At 32.0% G+C, this 25,124-nt stretch overlaps 3 protein-coding genes across 4 annotated transcripts; 1 reads left to right on the plus strand and 2 right to left on the minus strand.

Annotated features, from left to right (window-relative positions):
• The first annotated feature begins 8,205 nt into the window (after positions 1 to 8,205).
• On the plus strand, positions 8,206 to 9,982 carry LOC126678637 (ATP-dependent DNA helicase PIF1-like). Its single transcript, XM_050373532.1, has 2 exons — positions 8,206 to 8,296; positions 8,544 to 9,982. Exons 1-2 carry the CDS (start codon positions 8,206 to 8,208, stop codon positions 9,980 to 9,982), a joined length of 1,530 nt encoding a protein of 509 aa, XP_050229489.1.
• Positions 9,983 to 10,852: 870 nt separating this feature from the next.
• On the minus strand, positions 10,853 to 16,755 carry LOC126677823 (integrin-linked protein kinase 1). Its single transcript, XM_050372619.2, has 11 exons — positions 16,229 to 16,755; positions 15,440 to 15,514; positions 15,236 to 15,331; positions 15,061 to 15,146; positions 14,833 to 14,953; positions 13,613 to 13,692; positions 12,392 to 12,454; positions 12,145 to 12,257; positions 11,760 to 11,845; positions 11,541 to 11,662; positions 10,853 to 11,303 (listed from the first exon to the last, which is right to left on the minus strand). The coding sequence occupies exons 1-11, from the start codon at positions 16,610 to 16,612 to the stop codon at positions 11,099 to 11,101; spliced, it is 1,431 nt and encodes a 476-aa protein (XP_050228576.1). The 5' UTR covers positions 16,613 to 16,755; the 3' UTR covers positions 10,853 to 11,098.
• A 672-nt stretch (positions 16,756 to 17,427) lies between these two features.
• On the minus strand, positions 17,428 to 25,047 carry LOC126677619 (serine/threonine-protein phosphatase 5). 2 transcript variants are annotated; one of them, XM_050372328.1, is made up of 14 exons: positions 24,848 to 25,047; positions 24,523 to 24,694; positions 24,257 to 24,426; positions 24,072 to 24,143; positions 23,517 to 23,667; positions 21,558 to 21,770; positions 20,996 to 21,104; positions 20,796 to 20,913; positions 20,176 to 20,323; positions 19,663 to 19,911; positions 18,430 to 18,555; positions 18,210 to 18,310; positions 17,883 to 17,957; positions 17,428 to 17,772 (listed from the first exon to the last, which is right to left on the minus strand). In XM_050372328.1, exons 2-14 carry the CDS (start codon positions 24,590 to 24,592, stop codon positions 17,713 to 17,715), a joined length of 1,662 nt encoding a protein of 553 aa, XP_050228285.1. In that variant the 5' UTR covers positions 24,593 to 24,694; positions 24,848 to 25,047; the 3' UTR covers positions 17,428 to 17,712. The 2 variants fall into 2 exon arrangements, with proteins under 2 accessions (XP_050228285.1, XP_050228286.1); XM_050372329.1 differs by lacking the exon at positions 21,558 to 21,770 and having other exon boundaries at positions 24,848 to 25,046.
• Positions 25,048 to 25,124: the final 77 nt, after the last annotated feature.

Here is a 25,124-nt window from a genome sequence, read left to right on the forward strand (position 1 = left end):
AGTGAGGTCTTTTTATTTTTTTATTTCATTTTCCCGCTCCTTTTTTTACTTTCTCTCTTTCCATCCTTTTCCCTTAATTTATGACTGACAGTGACTCATGAGACCGCTACCGAACGATAAAGTGCCTCATTTTTTCCATTTTTTTATATATTATTAATTAGTTATGGTAATTTAACAGCAACACTATTAATGGCAAAGTGCTCAATTTTGTCCCTGTACAATCAAATTTTTAAAATTGGACTCCTTCGCTATAATTTATATATATTGAGCATTTATATTTTTTATTTTATAGATAGAAGATCCTCCATTATAAAAAAATATCAATTATTGGCTAAATATACAATTAAAAAAAATTATATTCATATTTATTCTTATAATTTAAGATAAACACCCACTATTTTAATATATATAATTTGTTTCATATACTATTATACTTCTTTAAACATCTTATTTATTAACTAATAAAATTATATTTGTATTTAATTTTATAATTTAAAATAAAACACTCACTATTTTAATATGTACAATTTTAGTTAAATGAACAACTAAAATAACCGGAGGAAGTAATATATTAAAATTTACGCTTTGATTGATATAAGGTTGGAGGTAGTAGTAATGAGATCAAAAATTATCAAAGAATAAATTTAATCATATGCCAAATTTTAAAATATTAAAGAACGAATTTATTTTTTTAAGCAAGTTTTAATTATTTTTACAATTTGACACGTAGGCTGTAAAATTGATTTTTTTTATCTCACGGTCGTGTTGAGATGGAGATAATAATTGACCTATAAACTGTAATTTTTTTATTCTAATGCGTCTTGTGATTTCTACCCTACAATAAATAAGCATAAACTACAATTAATTGATTTTTTATGTACTTGTAAATCCTTCGATGTTAGTGTTGTTTACAAATTAATTATAGTAACGTTGATATAATTAATAAACAATGCCAGTTTCGCATTGATCTTAATTACTACTATGAGTAGAGTAGATCGATAAGACACTAATGAGATCCGCAAATCAATTTTAACATCCGTAGCAAAAATTTATAACCTTGTCGCAAATATTTACATATTTTAATTTAATCTCAGCATAAAGTGAAGGAGAGCAAAGATTGCGAGTTCCTAGCAACAAAAAGAAATGCAGAAAACGTAGTCTCTCAACTTTAATTATAAACATATAAAAGTCCAAACATAAAGGTTATAGTCAAATATTTATATGTGGCTCTCTATTTCCAACTTTCGACCATTTTTTTGTTGTGTTTTCAAAATGTTAATTTTAAAATGAATGGGTGCCTATTTTCTAGAAGAATAAAATAATATTTGGCCTAAGAATTTTCTAAAAAAAAAATTATTTGGCCTAAGGGATTTGCATAAAAATTTAAAATTTATGTATAAATAAAAATTGATTTTCCTTTTATAAAAATATAAAATTGATTAAAATGTTTACAAAAATAGAAAGACAATTATAAAAATGTATTTATAAAATGTGATGAAAAATGAAGTTCACTTTCAATTTACTTTTAATTATTTTTGGTTAATTTTTATTTATTTTTAATTTATTTTTAATAAAAAGGTAAAAAAATTAAGTGAAATTGAAAACCATTAGAGAAGAAAGAAACAGAAACTTCAACAAGATTGACACCTTCAAAAACAACCACTAAAAATGAATCCAAAATATAAAAAATTATTAATTATAAAAAAAATTCAATGAGAACAAACAAATATAAAATTCTCACAAGAGTTAACATCATTCAAAAGATGAAAATCCTTTAAAAATCGGATGAAAATCCATCACAAATCAGTATTATCAATACTGGGAAGTTTTTATCTAGACCCGGTTTATGAAAAATTTATAGACCTATCCAATGAGTTAGAGAAATGAAAAGAAAGAGAAAATAATGAGTGGAAAGAGAAAAATATGTTAGATTTTTTAACACTTCATTGGATAGGTGCATGGAAAATTCATGGACCGAATTTAGGTAAGAATTTCCCATCAACACTACCTTCTCTAAAAATATAAAAATCGGCAACTTTTATATACTTTATGTCAAAAGAGAAAGACAGTGTATTCACTTTAATCTATTTATTCAATAAATCTTTTTAGATTTAAAATAAAAATGATGAATCATATAAAAAAAATCGATCTCAATCCACAAAATGAACCAAGCGAATTAGCTCATATTCAAACAGTTGATATGTATACTTTTAGTATATATACTATTAGTTTAATTCCAGTATACTTTAATAAATTATTAGCATATTATCGGTTTATTGTTAGAGTATTATGTATGTAATTTTTGTACATTTTTAGTCTGTTTAAATATAATATTAACATAATTATCATATATTATTACTTTAAATTAAATCATCCAAGGAATAAAAAGTAACATGAATAGCAGCATTCGGGGTATAGAGACAATGTCGGATGTAGAATTTTCAACGAGTTTGGCGCTTAGTGGAATGTACTAAAATATGAACAAAAGATCACTTCACCCCCTCAACTTGGCACAAAATATCAAATGAATCATTCTCATCGCTTTTAGTACAAACAGACCCAAAAGTTGCGTTTTCGTATCAAAAAACCCCTTCCCCACTCTCACCCAAGCAATTGAAGTACACTCTCCATAAGAAAATAAAAAAAAATTAAAAAAACCCTCAATATTTTATTTATCTTTTAAATTAATCCTTAGTAATTTTTATTTTTCATTTAAATCTCTATAATTTTAAAACTCTAATAATTATTTTAATTTTTAATAAAAATTTAGGCACCTTTTTTCTTTTTCTTCTTCCCTCCTTCTTCTTCTTTCTTTTTTCCTTTTCTTTCCGGCCACCGTTCATCCTCCACCGCCATAAACCTCCGCTCCCACTCCGTACGCCTCATTCCTTTAAGGGATCAGATCTGCTGTTCATCCTTCAAAGGGATGAACGATTTCTTTCATCCCTTTGAGGGATGAACAGCGATCTGTTCATCCCTTAAAAGGGATGAACGATTTTGTTCATCCCTTTAAGGGATGAACAGCGATCTGTTCATCCCTCAAAAGGGATGAGCAGTGGTGTTCATCCCTTTTGAGGGAGGAACAGCAGATCCGCTGTTCGTCCCTCAAAGGGATGAACGCCAAATCTGTGTTCATCCCTTTGAGGGATGAACAGCCGGGATGAACACATATTTGGTGTTCATCCCTCAAAGGGATGAACATAAATGATAGAGGGTTTTATTGGGGCGGCGGTGGTCGGTAGGATGACGGCGACGGCGGCGGTTTCCGATGGGATTAGGTTTAGTTTTAAATAAGTTTAATTATTGTTAAATAGGTTTTTAATCGTGTTTAATTAGTGTTAAATTAAGATTAATTAAGTTTAAAAATTGTAATTAGTTAATTCACTCTCTTTTTTGTGTCAGAAGGGCTTTTTTGATACGAAAACGTAAGTTATGGGTCTTTTTGATACGAAAATGCAAGTTTTGGGTCTGTTTGTATTAAAAGCGGCGAAATTGACTTATTTGATATTTTGTGCCAAGTTGAGGGGGCAATTTGATCCTTTGTTCACTAAAATATTTAGTAAAATGAGGCACTTCCCTATAAAATCTGATGACAATTTCGACATAAATAAGGTGATGTAGTGGTAAATATTTAATAGTATCATTTATACGAAATTATAAATTAAACAATAATTTTATAAATAAAAAAATATCAAAGTTTATAAATATGTTTTTTAAAAATAAATGATGTAATTTTCTCTTTTATGTAAGTGGGATGAACATGAATATGTTCTGAAGATTAATTATGTTTTACATCCTAGTATTTGTAATTATTTTTATGTTTAACCCTTAGTAAGTAAATTATGAAATTATATAATCGTTAAATTGTTATATTAACTAAAATTAGTCCATGATGTTGTGTATCATAGAATGCCTTAGTCCTCAGCAAAAATTACTCCTTATAAGTTTCTTTTTTGTTAGATCTAAACATATTGGGTTAAAAGTCATAATAATATAAACTTTAAGGCTAATATTTGAGTAATAAATTTTAATTTGATATTTTATAGTTGAAAAATTGTTAGTTTATAAATCTATAAAGTTAAGAAATAAATATTATATACAGTCAACCCTCTGATAATTAATATACATGGTAGATTAAAAGTTTATTATTATTAGAATTATTAATTTATTGAATACTTTATAAGACATTATATTCAAATTGGTTCTCTAAATTTTTTATTGATTATTAAAATTATTAATTTACTGAGTATTAATTATTAAAGGATCTACTGTATTTTTAATATTAATATAGTATGAAAATAACATCAATAATATATTAAAAAAAATAGCTTGCATTATAAACTAAATTCTATATTTTCACAAAATTTCTTAGTAATTAATTATTACACTTATGTTTACAAAATTTGTAACTTAAATTAAATTAATATAATATAAAACCAAATCAGATTCCTAAACAATATTAAGTACATAAAAAATTAGATTGTACTATATTTCTTGATTAATTTTCAACTAAGAAATTCCATAATGAGTAGGAGTAATAATAATAAATTTGATATGGCCTTGTCTGCTGTCTCTCATTGCATCTACTTCTTCTACTCACTACCCTCACTCGTGTTCGCATTATAAGATTCCAGCCTCACTTTCATTTCTTCACGCGTTATGCTCAGCACGTGCGTCTACGCTCTACTTTTTCTAACTGACGCTCACCGTTAAGTTAACGGAACTGATAACTGAATAATCGTTCGAAAATATTAAAAGTTTTGGCTTATTTTCTTCAACAGTCCCCGTATTTCAGTCTCTTTCCCACCACCGTTCCCAAAATTCTTTGCTGTCTATTTTCTTAGCTGACGTGGCAATTTACAATAAATTAAACAAACAGTGTATACCCCATGAAAGGGACATGTGCTCTTTCTTTTCTCCCCTCTCTCTTCTCTTCCCCACAATCTCAAACCCTAACCGGAAACATTTTTTTTTCTAATGCTAGAATGTATTTAATAAAAATATAAGTACAAATAATAAAAATCATATTACAAAAAATTTAATATAATTTTATAAATTTAAACAATCAAATACTAAACAACAATTCAAGATAAGTAAAAAATAATTAAAAACAAAAATCCATGACACCCATAAACTTAACACAATGTAGAACTGTGTTTCCGTTGAACGGGGTACTCAAATATATTTTTTTCGATTTTGACAAGAAATCCGCTATATCCCGACAAGACTTAGTATTTTCAGTTCATCTTTAATGATATTCTAAAAAATAGATCTACGCACCTCCCCAATTCTTAGATCTACAAGAACTTGGATTTAAAGTTTGAACGAATCCTTGAACGATCTAAAACATCGAATCAAAGAGGTGGAAAAAATCATAAAAATTTATTAAACAACATAAAAATTCAGATTGAAAAAGACCATCTTAAAGAAGACTTATTCAAACAAAAAAATAGATATACAATAATTAATACTATGGGCGGAAAAAAGATGATTTTTCGGTTAATCAGAAATATCATCTTCTCCCACACTCAAAAAGATGAAGAAAATAAACTCTATTTTTAGAATGAAGAGAGAGAATAATTTTTAGAGAGAGAGAGAAGTATCCAGAGTCAACTAGAAACTATACACCAAAGAAAGGTAATTTTGATTATTTTTTCTATAAAAATCACCTTCGACCCTTTAAATTTTCTCATTTCACATTAAATGAATGTTTTTTATGAAACAAATGAAGTTATCTATCTATAAATTTCACGTTTTTATCATGGCACAAAGTCATATACGTCATTTAGAATAAATTTCATACATGTAAACGAAGAATATTGCGTCACATCAGCTCAAAACAAGTTATAAATATATTTACAGCAATAAAAAAATGATGTATCAAACTAGAAAAATTTAAAAATTATTGTATTTTGATAAAAACACAAAAAATATAAGTAGATAAGATCATTTTGCCCTTTTTATCATATATTATTAGTTTTATTGTTGGTTTTTACATTCTATACTAGTAGTTTTTATCTTCTGCAAGTATGAAGCTTCTATTAAAGATTATCAAGAAACCCTTTCAACCGTTGGATTGACGATTCAAAAACACCTCGCGTTTTGCTTCAAAGATCATTTTATAGATTTGAAAATATTACAACTTAATTTATGTCATTTAAACTTTAAGACATATAATTTTCTAGTTGTATTTTTTTGAATATGTAAATTATCGTACTCATTTGTCTAAATTTATTTGTAGATTTAATGTTTTCAAATTTAATGGATTAAATCGTTTTAGGCGGCACCCTATATAGTTAAAATGCCCTATTTCACTATATTTATCTAGTTTGATGTCATGGCTGAACTTGATCTATTTAAAAAAAATTCCTGAAATGAACTAACTATTCTGGTGAAATTATTGCATCAAGTCCAATTAAAAAATTCAGTTTGAGGCTATGATATTATGATAAATTTATAACTTATTAAATAATTGAAATGTTAATGTTACCTACAAAAAAAATGTCATGCATAATCACATGTAACAAATGAAATATTTTTCATACACTTTTTTTTTTTTTTTTAGAAGTATACTTATTTTTTTTTTAATAATTGGAGAGGAGAGAACGCTTGTGGGAGCAATCGACCCATGATCTAGCAGTTTGTTGCATTTATTGTATTTATACTATCAAAATTTCATTGTTGTGCAATCTATATCAGTTTACTTTATTTGTACATTGGGTGGATTTTACTAATTTTTCTTAAAAGACATTTCTACGGGTTATATACGCACAAATTATTTATATATTATTTCCAACTAGTCCATTCTCATTTATTCAGCTTTTTTTATAGAGTTACGAACCTAAATAGATAAAATAATTATAAATATCCATTGTTTTATATTTTTTATCAGAAAACATTTTTTATGTAAACAATTATAAAAATACTAGCCTTAATCACCAAAACACCCCCACCTTTTAGTCCATTTTCAGTTGCACCCTGACGTTACAATTTTATCAGCTGCACCCAAGTTCGGATATTTGGATCAATTCCACCTTCAAAATTAAATTGGACTCTTTTTCACTCGAAAAAAATTCATAAAAACTCTCATAAAGTATTTATTTGAATTCTTTTTCACATAAAAAGTTAAAAATGGATGACTTATTTAACTTTTTTTAAATGGAGAAGAGATCAATTTAGTACTTGAGGGTGGAATTGAAATTCAAAGGTGCAAAATTGAGTGCAGCTCACAACATTGCAACGTCAGGGTATAATTAAAATGGGCTAAAAGGTGAGATTTTTTCGGTGATTAAGCCAAAATACTATATATTTACTCTTCTATGTTATCTTAAGATAATAATTCCCCCCCTACAAGAACTAATTTTTCATTTATATCATATTAAAAGAACTATGATGTTAAAAGAAATTAGGGGTCATCAAGACATCCTAAAACAAATGACCTCCTAATTCAATTGATTATATGATTTTATGAAAACTTATGAAGAAGGATTAAATTTAGCAGAAAAAAGCTACAAGCGTCAAAAACATCGACTGTAATATTTTTTTATTATAATGAAGAGGTTGTCCGAACTATCCGCCGCCACATTCCACCGGAAACCCCCAAATAAATATTCAATATAAACGGGGCGAATAATGCGAACAACGTAAAATTTACATATTTTAAATACTACAAATATAATAGTATTTTATCTTATATACTTTTGGTAAACATATTATCGTTTTGTTTGTTCCATATTAAAGTTTTGTCAGCAATATATTTTTTGAGGTATCAATATAAATATTACATGAAATATATTTATAATAGGTAAAGATAAAAGTGTAATTTTTTTATATTTTTGTCCGCTCCGTATTTAGAGATGTATAGGACCTATAGGTATCAAATATGAATCCACAATGTGACAAAATAAAAGCGTAAAAATTAATGCAATGTACTTCTCTGTTTTAAAATAGTTGTCGTTTTAGTCATTTTTACACAAATTAAAAAAGTAATAAATATGTAAATTTATAAGTAGTTTTACTGAATTAATCCTTTTTGGAATTTGTTAATATTAATTATTATAATTTTTTATTTATATTTTTATATTTTTGTCACTGAATAAATGAGAGATATATATAAAAAATAGCAATAAATATTTTTTTAGAGTTTTAAAATGAGTATGAAATAAAAAAATCTCTCTAACGCAACAACTATTTCATAACGGAGGTATGGTCCTTGCTCTTAAGCCCACGTTCATAACAGTTCAGAGTTCAAAAGCTCCACCATTATTGTTCTCCGTAATTCTTCATGGATTGTACAGTTCATTTTAACCAGTGGAGGCTGTTGGGTTCACAATAACCAGTGGAGGAACTACTTTCTGGTGAGCAAAACCCAGTTATTAATATATTTTTTTCTTGGATTGTACAGTTCATTTTAACCTATTGGTGGTGGTGTTTTTTTGTTGTTTAAATTTTGTGGAATTGTTATAGACTGAAATTTAAGTAAACCCAGTTGGAGTTCTTGAACACAATTATGATTCTTAAGTTGTTTTATAATGGTGCTGTAGATTTGTATAGAAATTTTAGTACTTTAGCTGGCAGTACTATTTCAAAGAATGCTCCATTTAGTTATAAGAAGAGAACCAAATGCAAGAAGAACATAGGCAATGCTGAACCCAAAATTAAATGGACCGAGGAACAGAAAAATATAGTGACTGATGTTCGCGGCGGATTCTCCGTGTTTATCACTGGTTCTGCTGGCACTGGAAAGACAGTTTTGCTTAAGCATATTATCAATATTTTGAAAAGAGCTCATGGTTCTTCTCGTGTTGCTGTCACTGCTTCCACTGGCATTGCTGCTTGTGCTATTAAAGGGCAGACACTTCATTCTTTCGCTGGTTTCGGAAATGGTAATGGTGATATTGGAACATTGCTAGATAGGATTGGAAGGAACGAGCGTGCTTTTAAGAGATGGAAGAAGGTGAAGGTGTTAGTTATAGATGAAATCAGTATGATTGATGCGAATATGTTTGAAAAGCTTGAATGCATTGCTAGAAATATAAGGGGTTCGAAGGAGATATGGGGTGGAATACAGCTTATCGTCAGTGGGGATTTCTTTCAGTTGCCGCCGGTTCTTGATAAACACAATTCGTCGGGCAAAGTGTTTGCATTTGAAGCAGATTGTTGGGGTGCAAGTTTTGATTCACAAGTTGAAATTACAGAGGTGTTTAGGCAGACAGATGCTGAACTCATCAGGTTACTGCAAAAGATGAGGAAAGGAGTGATTGATTTAGAGGATTTGAAGCTTTTAGAACAATGTTGTTCCAGCGAGGAGCCAGACGTCTCAGTAGCAAGGCTTTATCCGAGGATAGAAGATGTAAATAGAATTAACGAGGAGAGGATAAAAAGCTTGGGTGAGAAACTAGTTGTGTATAGAGCTGCTGATGGGGGGCCTGACATAAGCAATTTTTCAAAGGTGATAGAGCAGGGGATGGCTAGTGAGCGACTCGAGCTTTGTATAGGAGCGAGGGTGATACTGAACAAGAACTTGAAAGTTTGGTGCAAGCTTTGTAATGGCGCCACAGGTACTGTTACTGGATTTTTCCGTTCACACGAGGATGTTAAAGATCTGTCTCCCGATAACCTATTGCCTATAGTGAAATTCGATTCAGGTGTCGAAGAAGTGATCAAACCACAAAAATGGGAATATTTTTTTGATAATAAATTAGTTGCTTGGAGATATCAGTTACCTCTAAGGTTAGCATGGGCTTTAAGTATACACAAATCCCAGGGAATGACGATTGACCGCCTTCACACAGATCTCTCCAGAATATTTTGCTGTGGAATGGCCTACGTTGTACTTTCCCGTGTTAAGACGTTGAAAGGTCTTCATTTGTCAGGTTTCAGTCCGTCGATGATTAGGGCAGAGCCGAAGGTTATACATTTTTATAAACAGTTAGCAGTTGAACAGGGCAAAGAGGATGAAGATGTGAACTACAAAGAGTAAGAAGTCTGATGATTATGTTCTTAGTCATTTCCGGGAGAACACGCAGCATTGAAGGTGCGAGGTTCGGTTTCTTTCTTTCAGAATTCTTGTTACTACACCAGCAATATTAATTAGTTAGTTCCATTACTTGAATTCCATTTACTTGGTAGAGTTTTTAGAATACTCATACTGGCAGCAATCCGGCATTCTGGAGCCTAAAAATGGTGTAGCGTTCATTTTATGAACCTAAATGTTTAAAGCAGGCTATGCATATTGTTTCTCACTTGTTCCTTCATTCTTTAGGAATTTTAACAATCAAGTTACCTGACAGAATTTGTAGTAAAAAGTTTGAAGTTTCTTGAAATTATGTCCTTTTGCTGTACAAATTATTGAAATGCAAAAGTCATCTTGCTCCTGTATGCATTGATTTACTTTAACTATTGGAAGGCTAGAGAACTGAGATGAGAAGATGAAGATGGAGGTCAGGGTGTAATCGAGCCAAGTCGAATCGAATACTCATAAGCTCGAACTCGACTCAATTATAAAATTTAAAACACAAAACTTAACTCTGACTTCATTCGAATCTTAGTTTAAAAGCTTAAGCTCAATGGAATAATTAAAAACTTGACTCGACTTATTTTTCTATATGAAAATTCAAAATTCAAATTGTATTATAAAAATAAGAATATTGTTATAAATATATATACTCACAAAAGATAAAGTCATAAATGAATTTTAAATCTTAATTAGCCTGTAGAACTTACAGATTCAACTCAGCAATTTACTCAAGTAGCTTGAACTCAACTCAATTAACATAGAATCGATTTTGAATATTTTTAGAATAAAATCCAACTAACTCGCGAATTGGCTAAACTCTAGTACACTCCTGGATTGAGGCATCACTTCACTAAATCATTTCACCAATTGATCTGTACAATATATGCTATTAACAGTGTGAAACAAAGCCAAAACCAAAAGTCCAGAAAGATGTGTTCTGCTGACTGGTTACGAGATTACAGACTCTAACTAGATTTACAGGTAATTATTGTTCTATAGAAAACCAGCAAAAATCATGAAAAGAATATTTTCTCCACACTCAATAATGTAAACTTTCCGGATATTGCGGTTAGCACTTCGTCATCTGCTTAAAGATCTTGAGTAGCTGCTTGGATTCAGCCGATCTCTCCTCAACATTGCTTCAAAATTTTGTAGACATTTAAGCGGGCCAACCTGCCATCTACTTTTACGTGCAAGTCGATTGTTTGTATTCTCCAATCTGGTTATTATTTCCTTGAATGTTGGTCTTTTGAATGGTTCCTGACTCCAACATTCCTCTATCAGCCTGTGCACAAATGCCAGACGAAAGAAAATCATATTATGATGTTAATGGTTTATGATTATAAAATGGGACATTTACTAATTACTATCACCAAATATACTTAAAAAGGATCTATCAATCTCTTCCAGTCCAGCCATCACATTCCATATATCAATCAATAGTTTAAACTAAGCTACATCAGCAATATCATGAACAAATTAAAAGGGAAGGCAAATCAAAACCAGCGGTAAGAGTACTCACTCCTTTAGTCCATGCGAATAATGTTTGGAAGGAGCTCTAAATGGAGGCCGTTCATTGGCAGCATAAGCTTTAGGAACTTCATGATCTTTTCTAGTCGAAAATGGTGGAGACCCTTCGATCATCTGCAACATTAAAAGGTGGAAAATATCACTCAAAAAGTCATATCTAATGATGTAAATATTACAAAAATGTACATGTATGCTTGTCTGAGAAAGAGACCTCTTGTAAGATCAAGGCAAATGAAAAAACATCCACTTTAGTATCGTATTCTTCATTTCTGTAGACCTCCGGAGCCACATATCGCACTACGACAAGAGTAAGTTCACAGCATGAAGCATTTATTGAATAAATAACTTTTAGATTCTAGAGTCTCTAAGCATTTTATGTTAGGATATTGCAGAGATATGTTACAAATGCCATAAGAACAAGTTTATTGGAAAAAGGAAACAGCAGTACTTTGGCACCAGGCTAGAACGACAAGATTACAAAAACATTTCAGCACCTTCAGTATAGCCAAAATCTCTTTTACCAGTTAAAATTTTAAAAATGTCTGCCAACACTAGCTTCTTAAGTGAAGATTTTTTTACCAAAGCAGAAGACTTACAAGAAGTGTCTTGACATGGCCTGTCTTCCTTAACCGTTTTTGTTAATTTAAGAAGCTTACTGACTCCAAAGTCTGCAACTTTCAGATGTCCAGAATCATCCCGCAGTATATTTCTGTTATCTTACTTATAAATAAGAAACTTCCGAACAGGTTTACCAACATATTTGTAGAGCAGAGTTTAAGTCATCCGTAATTAAGGAGCTAAATTAGAAAACAGAGCTATCAAAACGCAGAAAGTAAAACGTACGAAGGCTCAAGATCTCTGTGAATTATTGCTTCAGGTTTATGCTCATGTAAGTAGTTCAATCCCCTACAACATTACATCATAATATTTTAGAAAGATGTAAGGCCTGCAAGCTGATAGCAGCAATTTTAAAATTTCAGTATTGTGGGAATGAAAAAGCAACAGCAAAGGAGAATTGCAGCATAAGCAGTTCCAAAATAAGCTAGCTCAATGGAAAACTAGTTGAGTGTCCACATTTTAAATATTCATTCTATGTAAGCGTATGTACCTATACTATTAAATGAGAAATAGCATCCTAGAATTAAAACCAAGCATAAAGGCATACAAAGTAGTAATACACAAGAATAGGAGTTGAAAGAGTCAAAATTTAAAAACTTAAATCCTTTGATTCCTTGAGAAAACATCTATGATTAATTTGTGAAAGCGTATGCATGTGCTCAAGACAGGAGTTTGCATCAGCCTACCCAGCATTAATGAGCTAGGACCTGGATGCATATGTAGCATAAGCAATTAAGCATACACCTTCGCAATGAAGTTTAACTGATTTCAGTGGCCAGTATCTCTATTTTTTTCTCCCCACAAATATTTAAAGATCTTCGATGTCTCTTTATCACAAAATGCAACATTCTGCTTCACACTGTTCTACACTTAAACATATGGGAAGTCAACTCTAATACAAGAAACCAACCTAATTTTTTCTCAATGAATCTGGGGTTAACATATTCCTTCATGGGATCAAGTTCGTTTTCGACAGGTGACGGAGAATGTAATTAGGAGAAAAGTATCTACGATTCATGCGCAGATCAAAGTGAAGTGGCCATTATATGAATTTCAAAAGAACACAATCAATAAATTCACCCATTTATATACACCAAACAGAGGACATGATTGGTTCACATTTTTTAAGACATCTATACTCAACGAAAATAAGTTCCCGCTACTCTATAGAAAAATGCTAATTTCATCTTTCCACATTATAAAATATGGTAAAGTGATTCAAATAAAGCGTTAATCTTGAATTTAAATCTAGATGAAAAGGAGTTCTCAAGTAGGTAAATTTCAACTCAAGACCCAAATGATGATGATGGTCAACACTGCAATGAATAACTACATTAAATAGTTTTTCGAGCAGATATAATATACCAAATCAAAATTAGCTCATATTTCCATGTTGCTATCACATATCTTGAGAATATGGTTCAGGATGCATGTGGCTCTACTGACCTAGCAATGTCAAGAGCAAACTTCACAGCTACCTTTGGCTTCAATGCACCTTTTAGCTTCAAATATGCACAAAGATCTCCCTGCAGAAAGAATACAGAGATAATATATTTCTACTTGGACTTGGCACCATAAATTATTAGATTAAAATAAAACCAAGCAAAGAACCATCAAAGTGGGCATAGCACCAGTGGCGTTAATGTTTGTCCTAACCAATAAGGAAATCAGAAAGGGATCTCTCATCATTTTAAATAGACAAGAAAATAAAACAGCTTAGGCATATCTATTGCAGATGAACATATAAATTGATATAGAAGGCTTACCATATCCAGGTTACAAGAGTTAAAAGATGATGTATGGGTTTAAACAACTCAGAAAAAAGTGGAGAAGGTTTTAATATACGAAAGTTTCCTATTGATGTTGGAAACATCTATTTCAGAGATTGCCCGGTTGAACGAAGTAGTAGGTTTAGCGTTTATAGAAAAGCGTCGCTTGCACTCCAACTTTACACAAATGTTATAGTTCAGCAAAAACAAACACTTCAATACGAATGGATGGTGGTAAAAATCTGGAAAAGACGCAATCCCAATCTAAGTGAAAATAAAATGACAGGAGGTAATTAACTTAATGCTCTATACACGCGTACACAAATGCACACCAACATTCTTAAGTGCATAAGCATACTCCTATACTCACATATGTGTATATGTGTGAAAAATGAGATAGAGCAACAAGCTACTTAATAAATGAAAAAAGGCCCACAAACATTTCCTCCATGGGTTTATGCAATTTAATTACGCATACTTAAAAACAAACATATCCTTTGTACTATAATGGTTAATGCACTTCTATACGTGTAGATCACTAAAGAAGTGAAAGAAACTGATAACAAGCACCAAACGAGGGTCCAGATATCCAAATAGTGTAGGCAAGTAGCTACAAATATATATTTCACGAGTTCTTAGAGTTATATATGAATTTAGTACTTATTTCCATAACTAAATATTTATCACCATACACTTGGAATGGGATCTTCTAACTGATCAATCACACAGAAGGCCATAATAAAAATATCAAGCACACAATTATATATCAACTATTAATTACACTATTATTCTAGAGATTTGTAAATTGTCCTTATATTTTGCGTTGTTGAATATACAGTATCACTGGAAAACATAAAACTAAATACTTATCCTTCAGTCCAAAGTTAAAATGCTAACCTTAGGTAAATATTCTGTCACAATCATCATCGGACTGCTTTGTGTTACAGCACCTAGGAATTGAACAACATTTGGATGACGAATCTTCTGAAGTAATGAAAGCTCATCCCTAAAAGCATTGCTGAAAATGAAGAATTAATCAAAAAAAAAATTAAAAAGAACAAGAGAAAAGAAAAACAGGTTGAAGAAGCTACAAAAGAAAAGACAGACGGAACATGACCAACCCACACTTTATTTTCATCAGTAAAAACCTCTTCTCCCAGTGTTTTAACAGCAACTTGAATTCCACGCCATGATGCAATGCGAAAAGTTCCCTGCAACATAATTTTCCAAACAAAATAAACATGAGAAGCTATTCATTTTGTTAATTAACAAGTGAAGAACCAGCAAGGGAATGAGATACCTTTGTTATATCAACACTATTCGAAAAATCAAGTTCGCTAGGATCAATCTCATACTCTGGGACTTCACGGGCATTTTGGACATGCATGGGAGCTATCTAAGTACAATAGAGGGAGGACATGAAGTAAAATGTACTGTTAAGAAATGTGGAAAGAAAAATGCGGAAACAATGAAAAGGTGCACTGAAACCAATGATTTTACATACCGGTGTTTTTGCACCATGTTTCTCTAACAGTTTGATCACGTCGTGATTTTTATAATATATGGCATCAGCAAGAGGCTGTTCCATCAACCACAGTATACTTGTGTCATGATCATTATTAATATAATGGCAACAAATTGAATAATAAACACGAATCATAATTAATTGGCATCCAAGGTACTTTTAAGTTAAATGAGCCAGAAAAAAGTTGAGATCACTTCCAACCTCTCTCTTTAAAAATTCTGAAAATGTTTATTCAAATAAGGAAACATAGTCCGGTGACCAGCGTCTACACCACCATATTTCAGAAGAAAAGAGTTTCATCAGCTTTAAGCCGAGCTCTTGATCTACCAATATATCTATCTAGCATTTCAGTTGTTCAGTTAGGGTTTGTTCGGAATTATTCATGTTCAAAGAACTCAAATGAGTTGAATTATATAAAATTCCCAAAAGATTTCCATTTCTTTGAAAATGGCTTTTCTTTTTTCAAGTTGAAAGAACTGAATTGCAGCAAGTAACTAAATTGAAATTCTTGTACTTAAGATTCTTAATACACTAACACTATTGCTTTGTGTGGCATTATTCAAATTTCTTTGAAATTTTGTTATACTGAATTGTTTTATACAATTAAAGAATTGAATTCAAGCTATTAAGAGCTCCACGAACATGAGAATTGAATTCAAGCTATTAAGAGCTCCGCGAACATGAGAATTGAGTAACAAATATAATTCAGAACAAACAAACAAAATTAAGAACAAGAAAAGCAAAATCAAGAAAGAGTAATAAAGTTACAGTGCTGCCCCAGCGATCCTTCGGATTGATGTCGGCGCCAGAATCAAGAAGCAGCTGAACGACGTCGGTTAAGCGTTGACAAGAAGCGACATGTAAAGCAGTACGGCCATCAATATCTTTGAAATTAACATTAGTACCACACTCTACCAGTTTCTTTATTCCCTCAATATCTCCTTCGTTCGCTAAATACATTAACCTCACCCTGGGGTCCACTACTGAATCCTCCTCCTCCTCCTCTGCCTCCTCCTTCGCCGCCGCTGCGGCATCCGATGTAGACGGAGGAGAGTGGTTGTTTCGTTCAGGCTTTAGTGAGGACTGCTTGCCTAGAGTGAAGCGAGCAGGAGTATTCGTCGTTGTTGATGATGATTGTGTTGGTAAGTCCATTGAAAGAAAATCAAGAACTATGGAACTATTTGGCGTTGAATATGAAGGAGGATAACGACAGTAATAAGTAAGGAACAAGAATATGGGAAAAGAAAAAGGCGGAGAATTTTACAGGACCTGTTCCATGTTTAACTCAGCTGTACATAGAAGCTGATAAAACGCATTTATGATTAAAAATTCTCATTTTAATTTTTTAATTTTTTTTAACTTAAAGTTTTTATTATAATTTTAATATTTAAACCCAATTAGTGAAATAATTAAATTTTAAATTAAACACAAAATATAATCTATTTTTTATTTTTGGTGATCACTTTGATATTTTTTCTTTGTGATTATTAAATTTTAATTTTATTTTAACAAGAGGTTTACTTGTCAAAAATATTAATGTGACATCTGAATAATATTTTTTTATTTAAAAACTTAACATTTACGCGTAATTTTGACCTAAAAATTCCCTTTAAAATGAAATTATGAATATATGACAAAATGCAGCTGCCACACACATTTCCGCTAAAAAAATCTCACCCGGAAAAAAAATTAAGCGTCAATAACCAAAATGAAAAAAAAAATCAAGATCACTAAAATAAATAAATAAAAAATAGCTTATATACCCATAAGAATCAATGACCCATAATTATGATTTAATCTACGGAAATGAGTTTTATAGTCATTATGATTTAATTTATGGAAATGAATTTTATAAAACTCATTTAAACCAAATAAACTATTGATTAATAAATGAACCAATAACATCTAACAGTCCAATGTCCATTCATATGGGCATCATATACACAAGTCAAATAGAACCACCATGATGAACATGAAAAGAATCCACTAAGAAACAGAAATACATATTACAAAGGCACCAACGTTAATGCCACTAAGTTTGGAACCTACAACCGGTTTACAGAACATGAAATTTCTAAATTAAAAAAAAAAGGAAATTCTTAAGAACACATTAAAGTTGGAGAAATGATTGCTCAAAGAATATCATAAACTTAAAGAGTCAAAATGTACCGGCTCCTCTCTTCAGCCATCTTCTTAACTTGCAGTTTTTGAAGTGGAGCCATCTTATAAGGAAAATAATACAAGATTGGCCACTATTGGAACATTCTCAGGAAGTTGTTTGCATATGCCATTGGCTTCACATCAGGGTGAGGCTGCAAATGAGAAACATCATAACGGAAATGGAAAGATTGTTGAGTTAATCATAGGTCGCATTTTCACATGGTCTAATAGGAATAAATGTTAAAAGAAAAAAGCTACCGACCACTGCTGAGAATGTAACAATATTTGGCTTCAACTCGGGGGCTTCAAATCGAATAAAAGCACCCTTATTACCCATCTGAAGAGGCGAAGAAAGAAACACACAAAGTTTTAAAGTAAGGCATGCAAGTTTTTCAACTTGTGTTAAAGTTATATGAATAATAGTTACTATAGTATGAAAAAAAACACAGGAATATGCTCATTAAAATTCGGTAGCAAATTCATTTCAGGATCAAAACTTGCTAACTCAAAAGAAATTTATAATTTCCTAAATAAAATTTGTACTTTGTAGTCCTTGCAAATTGAGCAAATGTTGTCAGGATTCAATTACCTGATCACAGTAATTTGGAGCAGAGAAAACAGTAATAAGTTTACCATCATGCTCAATCTCATAACCTTCATCCTTAACTTCATGAGATCGTACAACTAAATCTGTCAGTTATGTAAATTAGCAAGCAATTAGAACACGCCAACATAAAAACAGAAAAATTATTAATGCTTGTATATTCTTCTATTGTTATTCTTATTTTACTGTAGTGCTTGATGATTACCAAGATTATTCTCCTGCAAAAACTTTTTTGTCACATCCCCACCAAAAGAAAGGCCTACGCCCCGCTTGCTAGGGCCTCTTCCAGGGAAAGGTTGTGGATCACTCCATAGCAATTCACACATCAACCCTGATGAAAATTAAATGAGATGTAAGAACATAGATGCATTAGAAGAGCCAATACTTGGACATTTTAGCAACTTTGGCAAGCCATCAACCATCAAGGCTGTACCTTTACACTCAACTACATGCATACATTCAGAAACTGTTCCAGCTATAACTAAAAAAATAATCTAATAGCATGATGATTAAAACACATAGGATTGAAAATAAAAACAATGAAGAAGTGGCCCTTGAAGCTAAAACATAACTCGGAATATATGAAAAAATTGAATTATTTCATGAGCAATACATTAAGATGAGGATATCACAGTGATTCCATTCAAGAAAGATGCAACTGAACCAAATTTTCAAAATGATGACATTGGCACAGCAGATGGGAAAACAAAAACATGTTTTTGGAAATTGAAAATGACACGCAAAGAATGCAGAAGAAACAAGAAAACAGTGAATTTATCCCTACAAATTTTCCTTGCATTTATATTAGCTGCCACATGTCTACTTCTTGAAGGTGGTCCAGCTATTCACAGAGTAATTCCTAAAGAAACCACAAAAACAAGAGCCTCTATAAATTCATACTTTAACTTAATTTCTTCACATAACTACACAGTACAAACAAATAGCAGAACTCAACACTGTAAATTTGTGAATGTTTGCAGAATGTAGGTGACCTATTATGCCACCACAAGGTCATAACAGATAAACATTAATGAGAAACTTTTATTTGAACCTACTACACATGACACAAGATAGGCATAGATTGTGGCACTGGGAGCAAAGAATCTTAAGCTATTACATCAATCATCAAAGAATCTAAAGTACAACATCAAACCCTAAACTATTAGGTCAATCATCACTCATCAGAGTGTGGCACTAGGAGCAAAGAATCTAAACTATTACATCAATCACCAAACATACTGCAATACAAAGTTTGGAAGCTGAAAAACAAATAATAACCTCCAATAAATATGCCATTTATCAGTATTATGCTTATAGAAGCTTGAAAAGAATGACTTGACCTAACAACCTCCACCGGCGAAGTGAACAGATTGACAAGACGAAGACACAGCTAATACAAATTCAAATTAAGAAAAGAAAAACAAAAGATGCAGTTTACCTTCCTCGGGGGGCTCACAAAACCGGTCAATGGCTCTAATATCAGATAATTTGACGCCATCTACACTAAAAAGGCCCCCATGAACTATAAATACCTTCTGATTTATAACATGAGACAGAGGTAAACAGCAAAATACTTCTGCGAAAAGTTCCACAAACGTCTCATTCAATTTGGATCTGACCTCACCCTCAAAACCATAGATCTTGTTCATACTCTTGCTTTCATGATTTCCTCTAGACAGATACATGGCTGGATAGTTTCAGAAATGAACATAAGTATACAGTAACTTAAAATTGCAATCAACGCCATTTAGAATCAAGTGCAACTGAAGAAAAAAAAAATTGAACTAGCAATATGTAGGACAATATAATGGTTAAGACAAGTATATATATTATTATTATCAATAATAGAAGCAGAAAAATTAACAATAACGGCAAAATTATTACAACCCTTGCACAATGAATTAACCAAAGCAAACTTAAGAAGTACAAAAGAACATAAAAGAGGGTGCACCTGATGGACACATGCATTTAAACGCAAACAATGTGAGGATGACCTCAAGAGAAAACGATCCCCTGTCCACAAAGTCACCATTAAACAGATATGGATTCTCTTCTGAGGGAAGACCATTGAGTTCAAAAATGTTCAGCAAATCATAGAACTGCAAGCATTAGACAAGCAAAAGTAAGTCCATAAAGTGAAGAAAACAAAACACAAAAAGAAAAGACTAGCTTAAAACAAGTAGATATATATAGCAGTCAAGGAGGTGTGAGAAACCATAAGACCAATACAAAGTGTATAAAATAGAACAACACATATCATGTTCATCATATAAATGCAATGGACAAAACACATTAGGAAACCAACGATAAAGAAGAGGCGAAACCAGACAGAATAGCAGCATAAAATTACAAGATGACATCTCCACATAATTTTAACGTTCAAGCTCAGCATAATAATGAACATAGAAAACCACAAAATAAAAAAATATAATGGTCTGAGTCAATAATAACCGCTCTTTTAAGAGAACATGGTCAAAAAACAAGACCAAACTATGCTTTCAATGTATGAACAGAAAAGTGCCCACATTTAGGAAACATACATTTCCAGAATTGTAGGAGTAACATGATTACCTGACCATGAACATCACCACAAACAGTGAAATGCTTCCCATCGGGAACATTTATATCAACCAAAGATGGCAAATCTCTTAACATGTCCCTTGTTTGTAAGACAATCTGGAATGCGTATCTGAAATGTTCACCAGTTTCAGATAAAAGCATCGGATCAAATATTTTGCATAGATCAAATTCATAATTGCTGCTTATATTACCGTTTATGTAAGCACTTTTGATTCTTGAAGTCTTCTATCATTTTCTTGATAAAATCCAAAGTAACACAGTCTCCCTCTATAATTGCCCCGCTGTACTGTGACTCCACATCTAGCACAGACATAGAAAAAGCAGTTTCAATAATGCTCGGGAACATTCTTATATTAACCACAAATGTACATTATTCCAAATAGACCTTTAACATGAAAAACAATTGAGCTGGGATAGAGATACAGTTAGCAAAAAAGCCATCTCTTACTCATTAGACTACAAGTCTTAAACCAAAAGTAGGTTATCTTTCAATTTTTAACAATACACAATTTCTCCAAATAACCAAATATTATGTTTTTTTAATAATAAACCATCTATATTAACTTTTTTTCTATCAATTGATTCCATTCAAAGCTCAAACCTAAGCGATCTGAATCCATATGATATAAGCACAAGCTTCAGGGAAAAACCAAAACAAAACCAATCTATATCTTTCTTTTCCTTGGTTTATCAATGTTCAAAGCTTCAGAAACTGATTGTGACTATAATGCTTTATAAACCCTGAGGTCAAACCTAGGTCAAGTATTTGTCTCTTGGTAAATACACCACTAACACTCCAGCCACCCCACCAAAATGCCCCTAAGACCACCAGTATCACCATCAGTACTGCCACCAACACTGGAGCTCTTTCTTGTCCTACCAAAATCATAGCTGCAACCACAACTGCTACTGCTACTGGTGCTATGGCCACTTGGGTGGGCAAAGATGATGAACTGGGGCCAGTCCCTAATACGACGATATAGAAATACAAAATTAATAATTACCCCCACTAATTTTATTAGGAGAAATAAACAGACTAAGCATGTTAATCTTAGAGTTGATGTGTCAGCAAGCTCTATATAGAATTAGGCAGATACCTAGGACCAGCTGCCAAATTCAAATCACTCAAGTTCAAATTTATGCATGCTAAGACAATAACTGGAGACATAACAAAATTCATAGTGGAGCACCAAATTACATGCAATGCACTAAAAAAAGACACCTACATAAGAATTACCATGGTCCAACAATGAATTTTACACCTTGAAAATCCAAAAGGACGTAACAATCCAGGGTTCAAAAGAAGACAACAAAACAGGGAGAGCCCTACAAACTAGTAAAACCCCAACTCCTTATTTTAGACACATTAGGATATCATGAAGGAAGTTGTGTAGGATATCAGAGTGACACCCAATAATTAAACATAATTCAAATGAATGAAGTGATAATGCAACGGAAAATAAAGCTAAACAGTAGACGACCTTGAGGAAAATGAGATATTACATTCATCACTACACTCTTGATAGCACTGCAAAATGCTACTAATGGTACTTAAAATGTCCACCTGTAATCTGAGCGACAGTTATATGCTTCTAGGAATAGCTCAGTGCTTACAAAGGGCAGAAGAGTCAATATGAAAACAGGTAAACTAAGACCTCATTAATCACATACATAGACTTCAGAAGAACAGAGCATTTTTTTAAAAAGAAAGAAAAAAATAGTATTATTTTCTTCAGCAAGCCAGTTATTAGCTTTGAGAAATTCCCTTGAATATGTTTCCATATATTATTTACAAAAATCCATCCATAAGGTCTCTTGCTATCCAGTTGCCAGCTTCAGAAAACACCTTCCAGCATTTTTCTAAATTGGCCTGCTTCTTAATGGCTTTGGTATTTCTGTAATCTACGTTTGTAACAAGTTACCATAAATAATAGTTTAGTCCCACCTCAGACCAATCAATTCCAATTGCCATTTGATTTGACCATTTCCGGCTTGGAATTTCTACAAGCACGTATGTAGTTCACCTAACATATCTCTCAACTGACCAAATTCAGCATCATATTCCACAGGTAACGGTTTAAACATACTCAATCAATTGAATTCCAACAAGCACCATCAGTTGATCATAACAGTCATAAAGATTAGGCGTAGATTGCTTAACAAGTTCTACAGCAAGAAACTCAGCCACTTACTGAAGCATTTGCTAAAACATAAAAAAAATACACATATATCTCTAACTGCTTAAGTTTCAGCCTCCCTCGACAATTAATACAGAGTTTGAAGAGTTTCCACAAAATTGTTGCCCGTTACACTAACAATGTCACTTTTAGAAAGGTGGTCAATCTCAAAAACACAAGCCAATACTTCTCAAAGCTATAAACAGAATTTAAGAAGAGTAATAATTACTAAGAAAAGAATAGGGAATGGTACCTAATTGCACATAGCATAGGTTGTGGAACACACTATCAAGAATATTAACCATACTTCAAGAAAAAGAATCAAACCAAAAAGAACAAAGGGAAAAATAAATCAACAGAGGCATTGATGTGTCTATCCTTAAAGTATATGTCTTTTGTGTTTTGCCAGATGCCCAGTTAGATTTAAATGGATTTTCATTACAAAACGATAAACACAAACATGATATAATGGTGGAGCAAAAGGAGAAGAAATACCTAAAACACACAAATAGAAATGAGCTTAGAAAAACAGTACCTATAGAACGAAAATCAATAGATTCAGCTATTGAGCGTCTTTCAGAATGGGGTAGAGCAATAGCTTCTTCAAACTTAAGCTTCATTACTGCCTTCTCACATTCCTTTAGTTTCTTGGTAGCATCAGGATCATTTGGACTGATCTTCTTGACCTAATCAGGCATATTGTACAATTATATTCAACAAATTTTGGAATGTAACCAATATTAGCTCAATCAAATTCAAAAAGTATGCATCTACGAAAACAGTCTTGAGCAAATTTCCAAAATGAAAACCAATATTAGCTCAATCAAATTCAATAAATTGCATTACAAAAGTACAATAACTTAGTTCAAAAAGTTGATAAGAGAACAAAGAGGCAGTAGAAACCCAAAATAAGACAAGAAAAAGGTATTTAGGCTTGATACGTCATGAAAGAAACAGATGTACATGATCCCCAACATGATGAAGTAACAGTTAAAAGAATGAACATATACCCTATAGCTCTTTTTAACCAGTAATCATAGGAATCTACAGCCGAGAAATAAATAACAACAGAATCATCCGAAAAAAATACCTGTTGAAAGTCCTTCAGTGCTTCTTTAAATTTCCCCATAGCAAGATAAGCAGCACCTCGCCTGTAATAACCCTGCAATAATTCAGAGAACTATGAAGAAAAACAACAGAAAGGCACAAGACAAGTGAAAATAATCACAAAAGAAAAAACTCATTAGGAAATGAAGAAACATTAATAATCCATGCCTTCGAATATTTAGGATCAATCTCAATAGCCTTTGAAGCATCTTGTATAGCACTTCCATACTCCTCCAATTTAGTATGAGCAAATGCCCGATTCGCCCAGTAAACAGCATTCTGACCACTTAATTCAATTGCTTGCGTATATAAATCAATAGCCTGAGCAAACTTATGAACTGAACAAACGCAACGCCACGAAAATTGATGTATATCAGCAGAAATTTCAAAACCCTAACAACACAAAAGCAAACAAATAAAAGAAAAACAAGTACCTTTAAATGCTTCATTAGCTTGAACTTTAATTTCTTCAGCTCTTGAAATTGCTAAATCTTCAGATTCCATATTGTAAAATAACCTTAATTTCCTCACTAATTGGACTTCTTGGATGATTAAGTTAAATATTTAGCATATGCTATGATAGAATAGAAACTCCAAATTTTTTATCTGTCACACAAAAAAACACACACAAAACTTGTAGCTATTAAATATAATTCAATTTTAAGACTTTTTCAATTCAGTAATAAGCTAAATATGCATCATAGTGGCTAGCTACTAAATTTATTTAATTAAAAAAAGTATTATAAATCTCAATAATACCTAATGTTTGGATTTTTTTCCTTTTCAGCTGAATAGAATACGCAGATAAAGTCCAAGCCTGAAGAAGATTGTGGAAAAGGCGATGATAGCAGCTGCCGGAAGAAGTGGCGGTGGATGAAATGGTGGTGGCTGCTGCTGCTGGCGGCGAGTAGACTGACACAGGGGTAAGTGTAAAGCGTGCGTTGTGCTGTTGTGTTTTGCTAAATTGAAATTTTTAGATTATCAGGGTTTTGGGCTGGGCTTTCTTAAATATAAGCCTGGGCTTTTTACAGAAACA

The sequence above is a fragment of the Mercurialis annua genome, linkage group LG4 (genome assembly GCF_937616625.2).
Source record: "Mercurialis annua linkage group LG4, ddMerAnnu1.2, whole genome shotgun sequence".
NCBI lineage: Eukaryota > Viridiplantae > Streptophyta > Magnoliopsida > Malpighiales > Euphorbiaceae > Mercurialis > Mercurialis annua.

What these genes read in the sequence shown, in the direction of transcription:
- LOC126678637 (XM_050373532.1), top strand. Translation starts at nt 8,206, where the DNA reads ATGGTCCTTGCTCTTAAGCCCACGTTCATAACAGTTCAGAGTTCAAAA. An exon ending in AATTCTTCATGGATTGTACA is followed by an intron (nt 8,297 to 8,543) that starts GTTCATTTTAAC and finishes ATGGTGCTGTAG; the next exon opens with ATTTGTATAGAAATTTTAGT.
- LOC126677619 (XM_050372328.1), bottom strand. Translation starts at nt 24,592, where the DNA reads ATGGAATCTGAAGATTTAGCAATTTCAAGAGCTGAAGAAATTAAAGTT. An exon ending in TATTGATTTTCGTTCTATAG is followed by an intron (nt 21,771 to 23,516) that starts GTACTGTTTTTC and finishes TCGTCGTATTAG; the next exon opens with GGACTGGCCCCAGTTCATCA. An exon ending in TTTGCAGGAGAATAATCTTG is followed by an intron (nt 18,311 to 18,429) that starts GTAATCATCAAG and finishes CATAACTGACAG; the next exon opens with ATTTAGTTGTACGATCTCAT.
- LOC126677823 (XM_050372619.2), bottom strand. Translation starts at nt 16,612, where the DNA reads ATGGACTTACCAACACAATCATCATCAACAACGACGAATACTCCTGCT. An exon ending in TTTACTGATGAAAATAAAGT is followed by an intron (nt 14,954 to 15,060) that starts GTGGGTTGGTCA and finishes CTTCATTTTCAG; the next exon opens with CAATGCTTTTAGGGATGAGC. An exon ending in TTGCCTTGATCTTACAAGAG is followed by an intron (nt 11,663 to 11,759) that starts GTCTCTTTCTCA and finishes TTAATGTTGCAG; the next exon opens with ATGATCGAAGGGTCTCCACC.